Here is a 22,196-nt window from a genome sequence, read left to right as displayed (position 1 = left end):
TGTTGCTGAGCTACGAAACTCTTCACCGCAATAGCCAGGAGCGAGGGATGCTGGGAATGATAATTAAATAGCTTCTGAAAAGCCACCTTTCTCCCATCTTTGTTACTGGATATGTACTGAATCCTTTCCTTTGTCTCTAGCTCAATAATGTCAAGGTAGAAGCACGCGATTCCTGGTCCGTTGTTGTATTACCAGCCATGACGGTAAACTGTGCAGTTCACACGGAGAGGTTTTCATTTGTTTTCCTGCCACATGTCTGGTGTGTTTCTTCCACATTCCTGAGATGCCAGTGGCTGTATTCCCATTGGATGGAGTCTTTCGCTGCTGGCTTTAGCATTAAGCAGAGTGATCTGATCACATTAGGCAACAGAAACCGAGAAGTGTTATTCCTCCTGAATTTCTCAGACACCCTTCTCTCTTTGAAAACTCTGTGTGCTTATCCTGCACCCCAATTGCATGCTATTACCCTGCAGTAACAGGGAGATGGGAATCCAATAAAAATAAACTGGTGAGTTGACTTCTTTATGTGTAGGTGGTGCTTGTCCTAAGATTGAAATTGCTTGGAACAGCCCTATAATCTTTCTCCTGAAAAGGAAACAGCCATGGAATAGTTCTGTGAAGTATAAAGAAACAATAAAGAAATGTGTCCTTTGGCTCAGCAACATGGGTGCAGTCTATTTGAGGGGCTGTCTCACCCCACTGGGATTGGCCGGTCCCACTCTTGCTGACAGAGGAGGCATGCTGCAGGTTCCATCAGTCTGATTATTCTGGCTGGCTAGATCCAGGAGGACAGCTTTCTGTGCTGTTACTCCTGCCTCCTAGAACATGAAATGAATACAAATAAAGGGAAGATTAGGACAGGGATGGTAGGCACGCTGGTGCTCTTATGCACGCCTCTCCAGATCTCTTAGGAATGGAGTGAGGTCAACAGTAGACAATCTACAGTTAAAGTTTTGGGGGCTTGGGGATGAGACCACAGAGTCAGATAGTGCATTCCAGGCATTGACCACTCTGTTACTGAAGTCATATTTTCTGCAATTGAGTTTAGAGCGGTTCACTTTAACATCTTGCCCCCCAATGTGGGGTTGGTCCCAACCCTCCTATCCTTTTGTAAGGACTTGAAGACTTAGTTTTGCCAATTAGTCTAGGGCCCCAACAGGGTAACAGCACAGTCAAAGTGGTTGATCAAGTAACCCCATCTCCATCCACTCCTCCCCCTCCCTCTCCATGTGTCATTAGATTTTAAAGTTGGTTGGTTTTAATTTATTTATATTTTTAATTTATACATCTAGATACATTTTTATGACTGCAAGCCACCCAGAAGTACCCTGTGGTAAGATGGGTGGCCAATAAAATGAATAGATGAGAAAGAGAGAGTGGGGGGGAGATTTGATAGATAGATAAATGGATAGATAGATAGATAGATAGATAGATAGATAGATAGATAGATAGATAGATAGATAGATAGATAGAAGGATGGATGGATACAATGGATACAATGTAGACCAGGTTGAGAAACCAATGCAACTAGGTCAGAACTAGTATACAGCTATAGTAACAGGATCTTACAAGTCTGGATGTGCGTCCTCCCTCTCTCAAATTATCTTTGTGTGAACTAGGGAGGGGCTTTGTTAAAGATGTTTTCTCAGGTTAGTTTCTTGGCCCAGGTTCAAGCCCCCGTTCTCTGACTACCATTGCTTTTTAGCAGGTCTTCCTCCTGTCCTTCAAGGCCGCTCTTTGTAGCCTCTACACGAAAGGTGAAAAACGATGGCCCTTGTGGACTTCAACTCCCAGAATTCCTATCACCTCTGCTCTACACCAGCCTACTCTCTTTGAGTATAGCATTGAATTTCAGCCATACTAACTTGGAATTCTGGAAATCCTAACACACTTAAGAAGACAACAAAATGGGGGATGTTATCCTGAATGATCCTGAATATTTCCTCCTGAAGACTAGAGCTATATACCAGGGACATAGTAAACGACAATGTTTCTTGCATATGCTACAGGTAGTCTTCAAATTATGACCAGTCACTTAGTGACAAGTTGAAGTTATGACATATCCTTAAAAAAGGGACTTATGACCTAAATTTGATGTTTGCCTCACCCTGTGATTATGTGACTGCATTTTGGCCGCTCAGCAACCAACCTGCATTTATGGTCAAGGTCCCAAGTAATACATCCATAGCAAGCAAACCTCTCCCCCACCCCCAATAGGCCCTTTAGGTTTCTGGGGATACTCATCATGGAACTGTTTGACCCATTGGTGAAATCCAAATTTTTTTACTACTGGTTTTGTGGGCGTGACTTGGTGGGAGTGGCAGGGGAAGGATACTGCAAAATCCCCATTCCCGCCCCATTCCAGGGGAAGGATACGATGAAATCCCCATTCCCTCCCCACTCTGGGGCTAACCAGAGATGGTATTTGTAGGTTCTCCAAACTACTCAAAATTTCCGCTACTGGTTCTCCAGAACCTGTCAGAACCTGCTGGATTTCACCCCTGGTTTGACCAGCCATTTCATTTCATTTCATTATTTCATTTCATTATTATTTTATTTTATTTTATTTTATTTTATTTTATTTTATTTTATTTTATTTTATTTTATTTTATTTTATTTTATTTTATTTTATTATTTTATTTTATTTTATTTTATTTTATTTTATTTTATTTTATTTTATTTTATTTTATTTTATTATTTTATTTATTTTATTTTATTTATTTTATTTTATATTTTATTTTATTATTTACTTTACAACTTTATTTTATTATTTCATTGATTTTATTTTATATTTTATTTTATTATTTTATTTTATTTTATATATTTTATTTTTGGTTGCTGGAAACTAGTTTGGGTTCACTTAAGACCAAACAGACTTAATGATAGCTTTCTTTGCTTAATAACCTCCATTTTTGCTTAACGACTGTTGTAAAAAGGATGTAAATTAAGGCCCAGTCATGTGGTGATCTGCTTTATAGCCATCACGGTTTGCAACCGAAATTGTGGTCTCGATTGTCAAAGACTACCTGTAATTGTTCCTAATTCCACATCGGTGCCTTGTATTTCAATTATAACATGAGTTGTGATCCACCTGAGCAAGCAAACAATAAGAGAACACCCATAGCAACAGTCTCCAAGATGCTTTGGTGTACAATGGTATGCATCAACCTATTGCTGTAAATCTTGTGCAATTTACAGAAGGAAAGAAGAGAGGTTCAAAATGAACACAAGGAAATTGTTTTTAGTTACTGGAAAAATGCTCATTTCCTTTGGAATCCTAAACCTCATTTCAGGAACTATTGCCTTTTTTCCTGTTTTTTCTTATAAACCAGGGTTTGTTGGATGGAGCGTTCGCATTGCTTCCCCCATCTGGAGCGGATCTTTGGTAGGCAGAATTGATAGATGTCTCAGAAAAGATGTTAAGGTATTGATTTAAGTGACTGGTTTAGAGGATAACTTAATATCTAAGTTATTAAAAGTTTATTATATCAATGCATTTGGAAATACCTGCCAAATATTTGAAGCTTCAGCATCATGGTTCTAGAAGGCCGTTTTTCTACAATACTAATATGCAACTGGAATGATTAATTTCTAGTGAAAATATGCAAAGGGGGTGATTAATTTCTAGTGAAAAAGTTACCCTAGGAATAAAAAGGGCTGTGAAAGCTCCCCCCCCATCCTTTCTAAATTAGAGATGTGCAAATTCTTGATAGGCTTGGTTGCGGATTTCAGGGACTTCAAAAAGCTGTTCCGAAATGTAATTTGTAATGTGATAGTGGAGAAAAATTATGAAATGTAAACTGGAGAGTAACTTCATTAATCATGTTTATTTTTCATAATTATACACATCACATGAAATCAATTTCCATTTTTGCCTTGGCTTTATCAAACAAATGCTTTTAAAAAAATATAGCTCAGATCAATTGCAGCTCAAGGTCAAGAAAAAGGCAGGCACTTCTTCTGTGGGAGACTGTGCAAATATTTGAAATATTTGAAACAAAACTCATTAGATGAATACGTGTTTCTCATGCGGATGATTAGTGGCTGAATCAGTGTAAACTTCTTTAAAAGGATGAATAGTGTTGTGGCCTATCAGCTGGCAGCCCCTCCGGCAGCTGAATCAGAAGAGGCGGCAGAGTGGAAGTCGGGGCTAGAATCAAGGCAATCAGAGAGCTCCGAGGGGGAAGAGGGAATGGAGCTGTCAGAAATAGAGACAGGGGTGGACCCTGGGCAGTCCATCAGCCCCCAGATCGAGAGGCAATAGCCCCCAGGTCCAGAGTGGCTGATGAGGAAGAGGAGGAACAGCTGGGTCCTGTGCCTGATGCAGAAGACAGAGGAGAGGAGAGCAGCCGGACACTATGGGCCAGTCATCGGGACGGAAGAGCCACCGCTGCTAGCTAAGCCCCACCTTAGCTCTGGTGCTAAAAGGCAGGGAGCAGAGACGAATAGGTGTGGCAGACAACTATTAGTCTCCCTGTTGGTCAGCCGCTGATAGTCCGAACTTGTGAATCCTGTCTTTCTTTCGTGGAATCTGCAGTGCTGAGAGTCAGCTTGCCTTCTGAGCATGTGTGTGTATGTGTGTGTCTGATGCTGGAAACGAGCGAGCACACCTTCCAGGACTTCCTTTACGAGTGTGGGGAGAGAGAGATTCCTGGTGTGTTGGGGCCATTTCATGGGAAAAGTGAGCAAGTATTGCTTTCCACAGGCACTTTGAAACTGTGTTAGCTTGCTGTGTGTGTGAGAGAGAAAGGCTCTTTGCCAGGGTTGCTGGCACTCCTAATAAAGGGAACATTTAGTTAAAAACAGCTTGCTTGTCATGTTTGGGTGCCGGGTCAGAACAAATAGAATATGATAGAAAGAGAACTACGAGAATTTGAAATTGCTCAACTTGTCGGACAAATCTAAACAATCTGTAACTTTCAAACACATAATTTCTGATCCAGAAACTTTAGTGTTTATGTCATTGAACTTGAGATTGCTTTCAAGTTTGTTTACAGGTAGTCCTCAGTTAACTACCAAAATATCATCGGTAAACAAAATAGTCGTAAAGTGTAACTTCATGTGGACCGGATCACTTCATGACCACAATCCCAGTGCTTGCTATTGTGTTGTTAAGCAAGGATCGTGGTTGGTTAAGTGAGTCCCAGGCGGCTCACAAGCAGGCAGATAAGTGGATTCACAAAGGGCACAGGGTGAATAGTATAATGTGGTGCCAGTATTTCAGGGCTGGGGTACCAGGCTCAGTGTGTTTCATCCTTTGCATAGTAGATGAAAGGCTCTAGGCCAGCGATGGCTAACCTTTTTGCCATCGCATGCCAAAAGCAGGGGGAGCGCAGGGGTCACATGTGCGTGTGCCCATACCCATAATTCAATGCGTCCCACCCCTGTGCATGTGTGTGTGACCCCCCACACACTTTTGGCATGCGATGGAATGGTGGGCCAGGTAGGCCCATTTTTCGCCCTCCCCAGGCTCCAGAGGCTTTCTTGGACCCTGGGGAGGGTGAAAACAGCCCTCCTCATCCCCCCAGAGGCCCTCCAGAGGCCAGAAATAGCCATTTCCCAACTTCTGGTGGGACCGGAAGGCCCGTTTTTCACTCTCCCCTAGCTCCAGAGGCTTTCTAGGAGCCTGGGGAAAGCGAAGATGGCCTCCCCCCCCCCCCGGAGGCCCTACGGAGACTGGAAACAGCCCATTTCCCAACTTCCGGTGGGCCCAGAAGGCCCGAAAATTAGCTGGCCAGTGCGCACATGCATGCTGGAGCTGAGCTAGAGTAATGCTCGTGTGCCCACAGATACGGCTCTGCGTGCCACCTGTGGCATATGTGCCATAGGTTCGCCATTACATCTCTAGGTCAAGGGTATCAAACTCAAGGCCCGTGGGCTGGATCCGGCCCACGGGATGCTTAGATCTGGCCTGTGGGCCTGCCCTTCAAACAGTGAAGGACCAGCTTGCAGTGCCTCTGCCAGCAAAAATGGAGCTCAGGAGCTCCATTTTCGCTGGCAGAGCACTCGGGCCACCACAGGCATGCCTAACATGAGTGATGTTGAGCTGGCCATGCCCACACTGGCCACACACACACACACACACCCCACACACGCGTGGTCAAGCTCAACTCTAAGGTGACCTTCAATGAAATTGAGTTTGACAGCCTTGCTGTTGGCCTAGGAGAACTGAAGTTGAAATAACTCTAAAAAACCAAGAACCAGAGTTTTCAGATTTCTTTTTCTTAGAACTTCATCCTAAAACCTAGCAAAGATACGAGCTTCCAAAAGTGCAAAACAATGTGCTGTGTGTAAAGCTATCAGTTTAATTCTTCTGATGTTCACGGTTATCTAGAAGAGGAACCTTACCTTATTGGCCTGTTATTTTTCTAGATATCAGGATATAGTCCTACTAAGAACTCTTACATGCTGTGAAAACCATGTGCCAGTCCTCGATGTACGGCCACAATTGAGCCCAACATTTCTGTTGTTAAGTGAGATATTTGTCAAATGAGATTTGTCCCATTTTACGAACTTTCTTGTCACAGTTTTTAAATGAATCACCACTGTTGATAAGTTAGCAACTCTCTCTTTCTTTATTTCATGTTCTTTCTAAAATGTTATTTTAGCAGATATTAAATTAAATTGGTTGAATTTAATACAATTAGAGAAATGGATAAAAGTGGAAGAAAGATTCAAGGAGAAAGATAGACAGTTAACAAAATTTGAAATGATTATAAACGAATGTGAGGTGAATGAAGAATATATAGGTAAAGGAAGAATTGGGAAAATATATAGAATTAGAAGAGCAGGCAAAAGTTTTAAAATTTAGGAGAAATAAATGATTATGATTGGAAAAATATTTGGAATAGAAGAGTATATAAGAATATGTCAGTTAGAGTTAAGGAAAATGGGTATAAAGTGATATGGAGGTGGTACCTAACACCATGTAAATTAAATCAAATAGATGGTAAATATGCAAATATTTGTTGGAGATGCAAGAAAGAGGTTGGAACATATAAACATATGTGGTGGGATTGTGATAGTGCACAAAAAATATGGGACACGGTGTTTAGAGAAATTAGAGCACTTTCGAATGTAAATTTAGACATGTTACTGAAAATTGCATTACTGTTGCTGGTGGAAAAACTGGATATAAATGAAACAAAAACGCAATTGATTGTAAATTTGATAATGGCAGCTAGATCAGCGATGGCTAAATATTGGGGACGAAATTGGGATATTCAAAGAAATGAGTGGTATAATGAAATTTGGAGTATGGCAACAAATGATTTATTTATTTATTTATTTATTTATTTATTTATTTATTTATTTATTTATTTATTTATTTATTTTAGTTTTAGTTTAGTTTTAGTTTTATTTGATTTGTATACCGCCCTACTCCCGAAGGACTCAGGGCGGTGAACAGCCAACAATAAAATACATAAATACACAAAATTTAAAAACCCGATAAAATCAAATTAAACTTTTTGGCCCAGATAAATTAAAATACCCCAATAATTAAAAAACAGATTAAAATTTACATATTTAAAAAGAGAAGAGATCAGGCCAAGCCCGCTTGATGGAATAAAAAGGTCTTCACAGCCCGGCGGAAGGAGCGCAGATCCGGGATCCTCCGTATCTCCGGGGGGAGCTCATTCCAGATGGTAGGTGCCCCCTCAGAGAAGGCTCTCCCCCTAGGGGCCGCCAGTTGACACTGTTTGGCTGACGGCACCCGGAGGAGTCCCTCTCTATGAGAGTGTACTGGCCGGTGGGAGGCTATTGGTGGTAGTAGGCGGTCCCGTAAATAAATAAATTCATTTATTTATTTATTTATTATCAAATTTATATACCGCCCTTCTCCCGAAGGTGCACAGCCAAAGTAAAAAACATAGATACAAACATTAAAATACAGTTAAAAAGATATATATGCGTTTGGCCCCAAAATTAAAAGAACAATAACAAACCTATTAAAAACATTTAAAAATGTGTTAAGCCAGCCCGGCTTGCTGAAAAAGATAGGTCCTCAGGGCATGGCGGAAGGTACCGAGGTCTTGAATTCTTCGTATCTCTGGGGGCAGTTGATTCCAGAGGGCAGGTGCCCCGACAGAAAAGGACCTCCCCCTGGGGGGCCACCAGTCTACATTGCTTGGCCGATGACACCCTGAGGAGCACACAGGTCGGTGGGAGGCCATTGGTAGCAGCAGGCAGTCTCGAAGATATCCAGGTCCTATGCCATGGAGCACTTTAAAGGTGATAACCAACATCTTGAAGCACACCCGGAAGACCACTGGGAGCCAGTTCAACTCATGCAGGAGAGGTGTTATGTGGGAGTGCCATGCAGCGATAATAAATTAACAACAGAAATTAAATTTTAAAAAGGGATGATCAAAGCAAACAATAATGAAATACGGGGGGATTTTATAAAATCAGTATTGGTTGAAGGCAAAGGGAATAAACCTACTCAAGAATATATGTTGTTTTGGAGGGGATAAGGAAATATATTGTATATCTTTTTGTTGTTATAGACGAAGAAATATAAAAGAAAAAAAATGGTCTCCTGGGGGTGGGAGTGCACTGTAATGTTTTTTTCTTTTCCTTTTTCCTTTCTCTTTTTGTATTTAGATGTATATGTACTATGTTTGTATTATTTGTATTAAAAAAAATAATTAAAAAAAAGATAAGTTAACAACTTGGTTGTTAAGTGACTCATTGACTTTCCATGTCAAAAGTTTTGCAAAGTCACATGACCTTGGGACACAGCAACAGTTATAAGTATGAACCAGTTGCCAGGCATCTGAATTTTGATCACATGATCATAGGTGAAAATGTACGTGTGAAAAATGGCCATGTCGCTTTTTTCAGTGCCATTGTAACTTTGAACTGTTGTAAGCTGAGGCCTACCTGTATTGATTATTGACAGCAGAGATACTGACAACTGAGAATGCAACAGAAGAAACTAAGTTAGAGTCAATACTTTGATAAATATTCAGTATCCTTTATACTGTATCTGCGCAGACCAAGAGTAGTAAATCATGTATGCTCAGGAAAAACATTTTGACTTTGCCTTGTGTAGTCTTATAAAATCTAGCATCTATAATAGGGGATTCCAACCTGTGATCTTAGGGCCAAGTACATCCTGCTCCCCACGGTCTTGAGTTTGTCTCTCTTTATTTCTATAGAAGTTCCTGCCAAAATGTACTTTCAAGTTGACTGAACAGGAAAGCATTAAACACACAAGGAAGCACCATAGAGGAAACATATTATATAGATTCCCCCCCTCCCCCCGGTTTGTTCAGACTCTGTTTTGGCATTAAAATAGATTTGGTAACCCTAATGGATGATATTTAGCAGGAGAAATAAAATATCTTTGTATAGCTTTGGATACACTGACCACAATATCCTTTTAAAGTACTCGATAAATTGGAGGTCAGAAGCTCAGTTTTGCGGTGGCTCAGTGGCTAAGACGCTGAGCTTGTTGATTGAAAGATCGGCAGTTCAGCGGTTCGAATCCCTAATGCCGCGTAATGGGGTGAGCTCCCGTTACTTGTCTCAGCTTCTGCCAACCTAGCAGTACGAAAGCATGTAAAAAATGCAAGTAGAAAAATAGGGACCACCTATTTTTCCATGCGCCTTTGGCGTTTAGTCATGCTGGCCACATGACCATGGAGACATCTTCGGACAGCGCTGGCTCTTCGGCTTTGAAATGGAGATGAGCACTGCCCCTAGAGTCGGGAACGACTAACACATATATGCGAGGGGAACCTTTACCTTTACCTTTACCTTTTTCTGAGTACTCTCAGAAGGACCATTTAAGGGTCAAGGGCTGCCCATACCAACATTTGAATTCATTGAAAAAAGATGGTAGGGCTCTTATGTCTATAGGCTCATTTCTGAAGCGTTTTCCTTAATTTCTAGCAATTGGGAACTGTAATTGCTTGGAACCGAATTAAATTGACCTGCTATGACAGCTCCCTGAGTAGATCATGAATTACTGATAATTATGCCTATATTATTAACAAGTTTATGTGAGGATGAGGATCTTTTTTTTTTAGGGGAGGTGATGAAGATGTGGCATTTTTTTTCAGAAATGAGGATGTAAGTACTTTAGAAGTTATGGCTATTTTTTAACAGAAAAAAGCACTCTGGGAAATATTAAAATGGAACTCCAGTATCATATCTAGTTTGACCTAAGATGGTGAGGGAAGCACAGTTTGGGCTTCCAAAGAGTTCTTGAACCTTTCTGATGTTCTGTATAGGTCAAAGTTCAAGAATATCATTGCGAGCAGCTTCTAGATAAGCGAAAGTGTTAGCCAAAATATTGCTGGAATTAGTAATGGCATAAAAAGTACATTCGTCCGTATTTTCTCTACTAGTTTCCTGAGAAAATTCCTTCAAGAATAGAATTTTGGAGAACATTGTAATTTATGAACTCTTAGATTTATTTAATGACAAGGTGGACAGTCTCTCCCAATAGTCTGCCGTCACCCATATTTCCATTAAATTTCAAGGAAAAAGAAGATATCTTGAGAAAACTCTTCCAAGTCAGCTTTTCTGGAGAAGTGCTACTACAATTTTCAAGGAAAAGTCCTACCATTGAGAGCCCTTGGGGAAAGACGAGAAGAAAAAATTCAAAGCAGATCTTTCCTAGTGAATGGGTTTTTAACTGCTGTTTTGTTTTTGCTACAAAGACACACCTATTGCACATGTTTCCTAAGAAATTTCACTCCCTCAGGCAAAGAAGAATATGCTACCTCATCCCATATTTTATAATAGCCAATTGAAATTTAGTTCAGTAGTTCTAATGCGTTGGGCAGTATCTCCATTGTGCTTGAGGAATCAGACTGCTTAGGGCAGTGATGGCTAACCTTTTTGCTGTCACATGCCAAAAGCAGGATCACGCATGCGTGTGCCCACACCCATAATTCAATGCACCCCACCCCCACGCATGCGCGCCAACCCTCCCCGTACTCTCCCCGCTTTTGGCACGCAATGGCACGGTGGGCCAGGTAGGCCCATTTTTTGCCTTCCCCAGGCTCCAGAGGCTTTCTTGGAGTCTGGAGAGGGCAAAAACAGTCTTCCCCACCACCCCGGAGGCCCTCTGGAGGCCAGAAACAGCCCATTTCCCGACTTCCGGTGGGACCGGAAGGCCCCATTTTCACTCTTCCCAGGCTCCAGCCTTTCTAGGAGACTGGGGAGAGCAAAAATGGCTTCCCCCCCCCCAGAGGCCCTCCGGAGGCCCTCTGGAGGCCAGAAATGGCCCCCGGAAGGCCCAAAAATCAGTTGACTGACACGCGCATGCGTGCTGGAGTTGAGCTAGGGCAACGCTCGCGTGCCCACAGATATGGCTCCATAGGTTCGCCATCACGGGCTTAGGGGAACAGGACAGACTGTCTTCCAATATACAGGAAAACTTAAGGAAAATAGCCAAAGCATATTGACCACTTATTTTAGCTACTGGTTCGCAAATGTGAGCGCGCTCACACATGTGCTTGCTATGCTTGCGCACACCTCCTCCATGCATACACAAACTTTCTGCGCATACGCAGAAGGTCAAAAACGGGATGTGATGACATCAAGGTGTGTGGGCAGAGCCTCTCGCCATCAGTGCTACCGGTTCACCCAAGCCGGATAGAACTGGCTGCATTTCACCACTGATATTGACACCTGCTGTCAGGCCTAAGGAACCAAGAACAACACAATAGCAATAGCACTTAGACTTATATACCGCTTTACAGTGCTTTACAGCCCTCTCTAAGTGGTTTACAGAGTTAGCATATTCCCCAACCAATCTGGGTCCTCATTTTACCCACCTCAGAAGGATGGAAGGCTGAGTCAACCTTGAGCCTGGTGAGATTTGCAGGCAGCTGGCAAGCAGCAGAAATATCTTGCAGTACTGCACTCTAACCACTGCGCAACCGTGGCTCTTGACTACATCCTTCTCTATTTCTTATTTTGACTCCACCTCTTTCCAAAGTGTTTTGCTGGAAGACCATCTTTTTATCCAGAAGTATGACCTGATCCCTTTCAAGGAACATTTGAAGAATGGGGGGAGTTGGCCCACAGACCATATACAGAGGTGGGGAACAATGACCTCTTGATAACATGACTGGGTCAGGAATTCTAGGAGTTGAAGTCCACAAGTCATAAAAGGGGCATCGTTCCCCATCCCTGGTATAATGGAATGATCCAGAATACTTGAGGCAGAAATCTATGAAATAAAAACATGGCAGAATAATTAGGCCGCAATGGGAAGGGAGGCACAATATTTAGACAGGAGTGGGACAGGAAGGAAGGGAGGGGGTGGATGTCTAACAAAAAGATGAGAAGAACTTGAGAAGGAAAAACAAAACAGGTAAAACGGGAAGAGGCATATAAGCAAGTAATCCATCGTTTTAACAAGTCTGAATTTTATTATTATTATTATTATTATTATTATTATTATTATTATTATTATTATTATTATTATTATTATTATTATTATTATTATTCAAACTTCTAAACCACCCTTCTCCTTTCGGACTCAGGGCGGTGAACAGCCAAAATAAAAACATCTATACATAACATTACAGTTAAAAATAGAGTTAAAATAATTAATAAATTTGGCCCGTAATTTAAAACTTGTCAATTTAAAATCAATATCTAAATTTTAAAACTAACCCTAAAATCAAGACAGACCGGCTAACTGAAAAAAGTAAGTTTTTAGGGCCCGACGAAAAGTCCGGAGGTCGGAGATCACTCGTATCTCTGGGGGTAGATTGTTCCAAAGGGTAGGTGTCACTACAGAGAAGGCTCTCCTCCTGGGGGTCGCCAGCCGGCATTGTCTGGCCAACGGCACCCTGAGGAGGCCCTCTCTGTGGGAACGAACCGGCCGGTGAGAGGCTATTGGTGGCAGAAGGCGGTCCCGTAAGTACCCCGGCCCTAAGCCATGGAGTGCTTTAAAGGTGATCACCAACACCTTGAAGCGCACCCGGAAGTCCACTGGAAGCCAATGCAGCTCGTGCAGGAGAGGAGTCACATGGGAGCGCCCCGTCGCTCCCATAATCCCCCGCGTGGCCGCATTCTGCACCAGTTGGAGCCTCCGGGTGTACCCCAAGGGGAGCCCCATGTAGAGAGCATTACAATAGTCCAGATGAGAGGTGACGAGTGCTTGAGTGACCGTGCGTAGGAAGTCCCGGTCCAGAAAGGGGCGCAACTGGCGTATCAGGCGAACCTGACAAAAAGCCCCCCTGGCCACAGCCGTCATTGTTTCTGTATTGTTTTGAAATCTTCAGCCCTACTGTTGGCTGCTGACCTGTAGCTTAGAGTGGTTTAGGACCTGGGTACTTACGAGATTGCCTTCTGCCACTGATAGCCTCCCACCGGCCAATACGCTCCCACAGAGAGGGACTCTTCAGGGTGCCGTCGATCAAACAATGTTGACTGGCGACCCCCAGGGGGAGAGCCTTCTCTTTGGGGGCACCTGCCCTCTGGAATGAACTGCCCCCGGAGATTCGTATGATCCCTGATCTACGTACCTTTCGCCGTGCCCTTAAGACTTTACTGTTTCAACAGGCTGGGCTGGCTTAAGAACAAATTTTAATGGGTGTTTTAGTTTTTTAATATAGGGCCAAATTATTTAATATGTTTTAAACTGTTTTTTTAAATTTTATGGATATACGTGTTTTATTGTGACTGTGCACCGCCCTGAGTCCTTCGGGAGAAGGGCGGTATAAAAATTTAAATAATAAATAAATAAATAATAAATAAAATAAATAGAGTGTTTTGCAAAAGATGAAAAGTAAAATGGCAGAACCTGGAAAAAAGGACAACCAAAAAAAAAGAACAAAAATAAAATTTCTGCAGAACTATAGTTTCACAATATTTGGGCGGAAAAGCAAGAGCGACTTCTTGCCATGACACTAAACGCAATGTGGAAACTGATAATCTAATAGCTTAAACTCTCCTCCTGGAGTTGGCCCAGCAGCCATGAAATAATCTCTGTTCTGTTTCTCTTTGTTCCCTCCACCACATGTGTAAATGAGGGAGTCTGGGTTGGAAAGGCAGACGGCGAACAAAAAAGCTTCCCAAATGTTCTTATTCTGTTGTGTTATTTGTTCTGGCTAGAAACTCTGCAAGCATTTTTTTTTTTACCTGATATATTTTGCCAACAGTCACTCATGACTCCAGATGTTTCTGCTTTTGTTCATGGGAACTTTTTCATGGTGTGGTAATGCCAAGATTATAATTTCAGGCTTTTATAAATTATCTACTCAAACTCTTATTTTAATGTTGCCGTAAAGACCACAAATGTGAACATCTAGATTTTTAGACTATTGGAATGAAGCGTGGGAGGGGGTGAGAAGGAGGGGGGACCGGGCCAGGGGATGGGACGGGGAGGAAACCTAATCAAACACTAAAAGCCAAATCTATATTTATCTGAGTTCAAAAATATTATTGGGTAAATGAATTGAAGTTGGAACCAATGAATATTATATATAAGGGAATGTTACAGAAGGAATGTTAATAAATTTACTAATCACACCAGAGGTGGTATTCAGCAGGCTCTGACCAGTTCTGGAGAACCAGTAGCAGAAATTTGGAGTAGTTTGGAGAACTGGTAAATACCACCTCTGACTGGTCCCGCCCCCATGTATTCTCTGCCTCCTGAGTCCCAGCTGATCGGGAGGAAATGGGGATTTTGCAGAATCCTTTCCCTGCCACGCCCACCAAGCCATGCCATTCCCACCAAGCACACCCACTGAACCGGTAGTAAAAATTTTTGAATCCCACCACTGAATCCCACCCCTCACAGTGGCTTAGGGGGCTTGGATGGAAGGAGTCACCTATGTGTGTTTGGAAGGAGTTACCTATGCTCAGGGAATTGATTACGGACATAATCAAGGAAGTGGCCATTAGAAAGAGAGTTGAGTTAGGAAAGGCTCTCCAGCTGTTGCTGTTACTATAAAACATTTCGTCAGGTGCAGGGAACCATGAACTGGGATACTGCTTTCTAGTCACTGCAAAACCCCTGGTGGTTAGTATGCAGTATTGCAGGCTAACTCTGCCCACAGTCTGGAGTCCTAGGCTGCACAGAGTTAGTACCTATTTATAATGCCTAGGTAGGACTACACTTGGAATAATGCTTCCAGTTTTGGTTGCCACCTTATAAAAAGATATCTAGAACAGGGGTGTCAAACTCGATTTCATTAAGAGATGCATTAGGATTGTGTTTGACCTTGGGGGGGCTGGGGGGGGGGCATGGCCAGAGTTGGTGTGACCAGCTTGATGTCCTGAAGCCCTCTGCCAGCAAAAACGAACTCCATTTCGTTGGAGGGCTGCAGGAGGCTGTCGTACCCCAAAATGGACCTTGTGTATGGCCCTCCTGAGCTCTGTTTTTGCTGGCAGAGGCACTAAGGGCCGGTCCTTCTCTGTTTCCAGGCAGGCCCTGCGGGCCAGATCTAAACACCCCATGGGCCTGCAGGCCTTGAGTTTGACACCCCTGTTTTAGAAAGAGTGCAGAAAAGAGCAACAAAGATGATTAGGGGATTGGAGGCTAAAATACATAAAGAACAGGTGCAGGAATTGGGTATGTCTAGTTTAATGAAAAGAAGGACTGAAGACGACATGATAGCAGTGTTCCAATATCTAAGAGGCTGCTGCAAAGAAAAGGGGGGCAACCTACATATCTCAACTTATTTTCAGGGAAACAGGGTATCTATCTATCTAGCTATCTATCTATCTATCTATCTATCTATCTATCTATCTAACTATCTATCTATCTGTCTAATTTCCTTTGCATATATTATATCTTGGGGAGAGAACATGTATGCATACAAAGATATTTGGATTATATTTCTACTTTCAGCTGAATCCATCAGAAGCTACAACAACAGGTGCCCTCCTGAATCCTGATCCAAAATAATGTATGAAAACATCTTTGAAGCCAAGAGATGGATGGCAGCTTAAAGCTTAACCCTCTTAGTAAATTCATGAAAGGGATGAGATTTATACCGAGTGCTTTCAGGCTGTCACTCATAGCAACAGTGCAACAACTCCACACCAGCTTTCCTGAGTTCAGCTATCATTAAAAAAAAAACAAAAACAGCTCTTGCTGAACCTATTCAATTATTTTGTCTTCAATTATACATGGTGAATTCTTTATTCCAGAGAAGATGTAAGCAAATATTTCAAGTAGGTGAGCACGACTTCAGGGAGAGGGAGATATTCAAAACAAGCAAGACTTCATCCTTTTGTAATGAAAGGGCAATTTAATAAGCAATATCTGTCATCCCTGATCACAGAAATAATATCACTGGCATTAAAATAGAGTTCAATTTAGCGGTTAAGATAAGGTCTAAGTATACTGATATTCGTTATTTAAATGTTCGTCAGAGTATTCAAAGCGATATGGTCCAGCTGGAATATTGTATGTCCGAAAATAATATTGCCGATAATTTCACCAAAGCACAGGGTGCAGTCAAACATAAGATGTGTTGCGAAAGCTATGGCTTGAGAATATGAACTGTTATATATTGGCCTGTCCAAAGGGGAGAATGTTAGGATATGGTGTATGTCTAACAGGTTGTCCAGGCAATATATGTGTTCTATGACTTTAACATGAATATGTATTCTATGACTTTAAGAAGTACTGCTGAGTCATAGTAATGCTGAGTCATTGTATCCTGATTGGATAAGCTCTGTTGTAACTGTATTTAAGAAGGGAGCTGAAATGTAGTCATTGATGATATGCTACCATTGTGTGTGGAGATGCTATCTTCGTAGATGGATATGCTACCATCGTGATCTGTTACCAGTGTGTATGTGCTGCTATTTATTACCTACTGCTGTTTTGTATGGTAAGAAGACTTTTGTATCACTGGACTGATTTGACTGGCAAAGACTTGGATTGATTAAAGGCTATGAGATTGTTTTTCACTATAAAGTAAAAACTTTGATAAACCAGTTTGTATGTATTTTATTCATTGCTCTCAGCACCGTTTCCTTGTCCTTTACGCTCTGCTGGTTGGTTAACACAACAATATCCTTAACAGCCTAAATACAAATAATGATAATTCTCTGCTTATTTCCCTGTTGCCTACAGAGACAATCATTCTTGGTCATTTTTGACATTTCATAAGTTGGACAACGCCAAGTGGTTATTGTGCCAAACTGATGTGCCGTTGCATAGCTACTTTATCAAAGTAGAAATAAATATGACATTAAGATTGCCCAGAATAGCAAACACATATCTTCCCCCGCTTTATTCTATGAAATATTGTAAGAAAAATGGATGACATGATCCATTTATCTTATAATATATACTGTATATATTATAAGCACTAAGCTCCATATTTTTAAGTATGGAGATGAAAATGTTGTGTACTCCCTTTTTGCAGCCTGGCTAATGAACTGAAATTGCACTCCCAGAATTCAACAATCTGACCGGTACTTACTTTAGTAAGGCTGCTCTTACTTTGAGAATTATATAAAAAGAGCATCATTTATCAAAACAATGAGCAAATACATACTGTATATCCATGAGCTTTCTCTCAATGCATGGAGAAAATGGACAAATACCTTACTATTATAGATAGCCCATATAGATTTTCATTAAAAGTAGAGCACTCATTAAAAGTAGAGAAATTATTATGTTGTATCCCTAACCTTCTTTCTAATAAATAATGGTAATTAGCACTTTCGCATTCTTGTTCACTGAATTAACTCTTTCCTGTCTGGAGCACAAAAAAAGGAAATTTAACATATAGGATCAAATTAAGTTATAATCTCTCTTGTATCATCAATTGTTTTGAACCATACTATGGGGGATAGAATAGAATAGGGCTGGAAGGGACCTTGGAGGTCTTCCAGTCAACGCCCTGTTCAACCAGGAGACCCTATACCATTTCAGACAAATGGCTGTCCAGTCTCCTCTTAAAACCTCCAGTGATGAAGCACCCAAAACTTCTGAAGGCAAGCCATGCCTCTGTTAAATTGTTCTCATGGTTAGAAAGTTTCTCCTTAATTCCAGGTAGCTTCTCTCCTTGATTAGTTTCCATCCACTGTTTCTTGTCTTGCCTGCTGGTGCTTTGACCCCCTCTTCTTTGTGGGCAGCCCCTCAAACACTGGAATACTGCTATCCTGTTCCCCCTAGTCCTTCTTTTCTCTAGACTAGCCCAGTGATGGCGAACCTTTAAGACACTGAGTGCCCAAACTGTGCATGCTCACATGCCCAAACTGAAATGCACAGCAGAGTCCCAAAGATTACCTGGCCGGCAGGAGGCGGGGCATCCCAACACTGGCAGCGCAACAAGAGTTAAGATCTTTTTCTTTCATGAGCTTCTGTTTTGTTGTTTGCAGGGAAACAGAAACTCATGAAAGAAACGCCACAGAGTTCAAACCTGGGGTGAGAGCGCATGTGCCAGCAGAGAGGGCTTGGCATGCCACCTCTGGCACGCGTGCCATAGGTTCGCCATCACGGGACTAGCATTCCCAAATCTTGCAACCATTCTTCATATGTTTTAGTCTCCAGGCATATGCTTTGCAATCACATTCATCCTCTTGGCAAATTAGTTGGTTAATTATTACTATACCTTTCCATAACCATTGTTTCCAGCTTAACCACCTTCAGATGGATGCAAATTTCAGAGAATCCCATTCCTTCATTCTTATTAAACCCATGACACAAAGATGGAGTGCTGTCTTTGGAGATACACCCAAACATTGGCCAGTCATTTTCAAATTTATGTATATCTAGAAGGGCTATAATTTTGTTGTTACATCCCTAGAGCAAAATTTTATAAAACTGAGTGGCTGCTGCTCCTGATTTCTTATTTCATTCTCTGTTTATTTTTCCATTTTGGGATTAGTAGAATCCCAAACTTAATGAACATTGAACATACTGAAAATTCATTTGCTCTCACTATTTTACTATTCCTGATGCAGGAATTTAGAACTTAAACTAATAGAATTTATGGGTCAGATCTGCAGGAGGTATGTGGTAAAGGGGGAAAAAATGTATGAATAAGCTATCACATAGTTCCTTACCACATGATATCCCATTGGAATAATCACTGGGAGTCATTATAGACTTCAAATATCGTCTCTATTTAATTATGGTTTAACAGGGACCTAACTAAATCTGAGTACCAGAAAAAATATGTAAGACTTTTTCTTTAAAAAACAAAAACACAAAAAAAGGAGAAAAATTTCATACCAAATCGCAAAGGTACCATATTTTTCGGAGTATAAGATGCACTTCTCCCCCCAAAAAAGAAGGTGAAAATCTGGCTGTGTTTTTTTTTTTTTAATTTGATTTATATGCCGCCCTTCTCTGAAGACTCAGGGCGGCTTACAATGTGCTCAGCAATAGCCTTCATCCTTTTGTATATTTATACAAAGTCAGCTTATTGCCCCCACAAACTGGGTCCTCATTTCACCTACCTTAGAAAGGATGGAAGGCTGAGTCAACCTTGAGCCTTGGTGAGATTCGAACCCTGCAGTAATTGCAGGCAGCTGGTCTTAATAAGCTTAATAACAGGGTGCCTTAAACCCCTGTACCACCAAGGCTGTGTGTCTTATACTCCGAATGTAGCCCTGCTCAGCCTCGCAAATGGAGATTTGAGAGGCTGAAAGAAGCTTTAGAAAAAAGGCTTTTATCTAAAATAATATGGCAAGCAACAAAAGAAGAATCAGTAAAGGTTCTAACCAAACTATGCTAATAAATCTGGAGAATGACACAATAACCAACAAATCGGAGGAAGTTAATCTATATACCAAAGAAAGGAGATTGAACGGAGTACAGAATTCCTTCAGAATAAAAGCCTCTGAAAGAAGCTTCAGAAAAAAAGCCTCCAAACAGAGCTTCCGAAAAAAAGGCTTTTTTTCTGAAGCTCTGTTTCTGAGGCTTTCAGAGGCAGAAAAAAAAGTTTTTTTTCTGAAACAGAGTTTCAGAAGTTTCAGAGGCAGAAAAACAAGCAAGGCACAGAGCTCACAACCAACGAACCTGTTGCTAAAATTCACCTGGGAGGCCGATCTACCCACCAATCAGCTTTTTTCTTATTTTCTTCCCAAAAAACTAAGGTGCGTCTTATACTCCGAACATACGGTATTTTTTTCAAAAGTCAGATCTGAAGAAGCTGCTTGGACGAGACCCGAAAGTCTTCAAGGAAAAACAAAAGAAGTCCAGTTGCCTTTTGAAAAAGCACCTTTGGGACAACCATGACCTGGATGACCGAGAATCTTCATAGACATCTATAGCAAATCATTCCTGTACATGATGTAGAAAGTTTTTCTGATATTAGTAAATTTGCTTCCTTGTGCTTTTTTTTTTTGTTTTGTTTAAAGACTGTTCTGCAAAATACTTCAGAAAGAACATAGGGACTGTTAATGTTGTTCACTTTATGATATAAATCCATATGTTTTCCCCTCTGTCTACAGGCTGTTATTGCAGGTGTCCTTATTACTCTGGCTGAGAAACAGTGGACCTCAAGATACCTGGTAAATTTATGTGGCTATTCCATGCGATGTCACATTCTAGACTGAATTAAACTAGATACAAACTGGAAAAGTATGGTTTTTTTTTTCCTGCCTTAGGCTATAGATCATAGAAATAATGTAAGATTTTGAGTATGCACAATTTAAATTATTCCACCAGGTTTAAAAAACTGGGCAAGAGCTAGAGATATTTATTTCCTGACTTGAAAGAACCAATAAAAGCCACATCAAACAAATCAATTTATTTTAAACAAAATAAACAAAATAAAAGTTTTGCTGCTTTTTTGATGCGTAGGAAATGAATAAACGAGATACGCATTTGGGGAATATCAAGTAAACATAAAAATTCATCCTTATAAGTTCCTTAGAATATGGGTTTGAGGGCATTTTTTTGTCTGCCCAAAGAAATTTAAGGTTTTTTAAATTTTATGTGTATATGTTCTCTCCACATCCATTTTTAATATCTATAAATATATGTATGTGTGTATGTATATTCACAGAGAAACAGAGACTGCTCCATAAGATTCAAAAACAGTGCTGAAAAAATTATCCATTCAGGGTTTTTTTTGCAAGAAAAAGTCATAGTTAGAATATGGGACTGTCAGCATCATAAACTGTCTACCAAAGCCCATAAAAACCACTGAAGTCCTATTGCCAATTTTGGAGTCACATAACCTACTATTATTCCTCCTCCTTTGTGCTCTTGGCTATTCATCTGCCTTTTCTGACTTAATAATGAAAAAGCAAGACAAAGAAGCTATAAGTTAAAAAAGGAGAAGACGGACCACTATTTGAACCCACTCCCTGGTCCATTCCAAGTCCAATTTAAAGAACTTGAAGAAAAGGAGATATTGCTGGTTTCTTGCATCAAACAAGTAGGCTCTAGACCCGTGATGGCGAACCTACAGCACGCGTGCCAGAGGTGGCATGCAGAGCTCTCCCTGGGGCAGACGTGCCATGCCATCGCTAAATGCTCTTCTGGTTTCTGGTGCGCATATACACGCTGGTCAGCTGGACTTTGCAGGCGGTGGAGTGCCTGAAAAAAGCCAAAAAACAGGCCTTTTTGGGGTGAACAGACTGAAAATGCCCTGAAAATGGCCTGAAGATGGCCTGAAAAATGGCCAAAAAATAGGCATGCACATCGCCCAGCTGGTCTTTGGGTTTCTGGTGCTCCGGCACATGGATGCATGCACGTTCTGGTTTGGGCACTCAGTGCCGAAAAGGTTCACCATCACTGCTCTAGACTAAGGTCACTGATCGTCCTCCTTTAGGGAGGACAGTCCTTCTTTTGTAAGTTCTGTCCTCTCTCAAAAAGTGTCCTCCTACATGTCCGCCTTTTCGATATTTGAAGACTAATCTGTAAATCTCCATATTCGATCGATGCTGAGCCGATCCGTTGCGTGTGATGTGACATATATTTTTTTAATTTTTATTATTCATATTTCTATGCCGCCCACTCTCCGAGGACTCTGGGCGGCTTACACCAAAGACAGTATACTAAATAGCATATTGCCCCCAACAATCTGGGTCCTCATTTTACCCACCTCGGAAGGATGGAAGGCTGAGTCAACCTTGAGCCGGTGAGATTTGATCTGCTGATCTGCTGAACTAGCAGTCAGCTGAAGTAGATGCAGTACTGCACTCTAACCACTGTGCCACCTCAGGTCTATATTTGTATTTGACATGACAATTTATCAAGGCTCAGTAAAGTGCGGCGAGACATGATTATGAGATGTATGCGC

At 41.3% G+C, this 22,196-nt stretch overlaps 1 protein-coding gene across 2 annotated transcripts in view; it reads left to right on the top strand.

The window, feature by feature from the left end:
* Window positions 1-3,220: 3,220 nt before the first annotated feature.
* Window positions 3,221-22,196, top strand: part of TMEM212 (transmembrane protein 212) — a 32,692-nt gene continuing 13,716 nt past the window's right edge. For both annotated transcript variants that reach the window (XM_070946185.1, XM_070946186.1), the window contains exons 1-2: window positions 3,221-3,385; window positions 20,398-20,457. In XM_070946185.1, coding sequence (XP_070802286.1) covers window positions 3,221-3,385; window positions 20,398-20,457 — 225 coding nt within the window. The remainder of the gene's footprint in view (window positions 3,386-20,397; window positions 20,458-22,196) is intronic.

Source organism: Pituophis catenifer, unplaced genomic scaffold (assembly GCF_029215685.1).
Source record: "Pituophis catenifer annectens isolate HBS135680 unplaced genomic scaffold, rPitCat1.0.hap2 SCAF_6, whole genome shotgun sequence".
In the NCBI taxonomy this organism is placed as follows: domain Eukaryota; kingdom Metazoa; phylum Chordata; class Lepidosauria; order Squamata; family Colubridae; genus Pituophis; species Pituophis catenifer.
The sequence above is the reverse complement of the archived record's forward strand: the minus strand, read 5'-3'. Positions and strand labels throughout refer to the sequence as shown.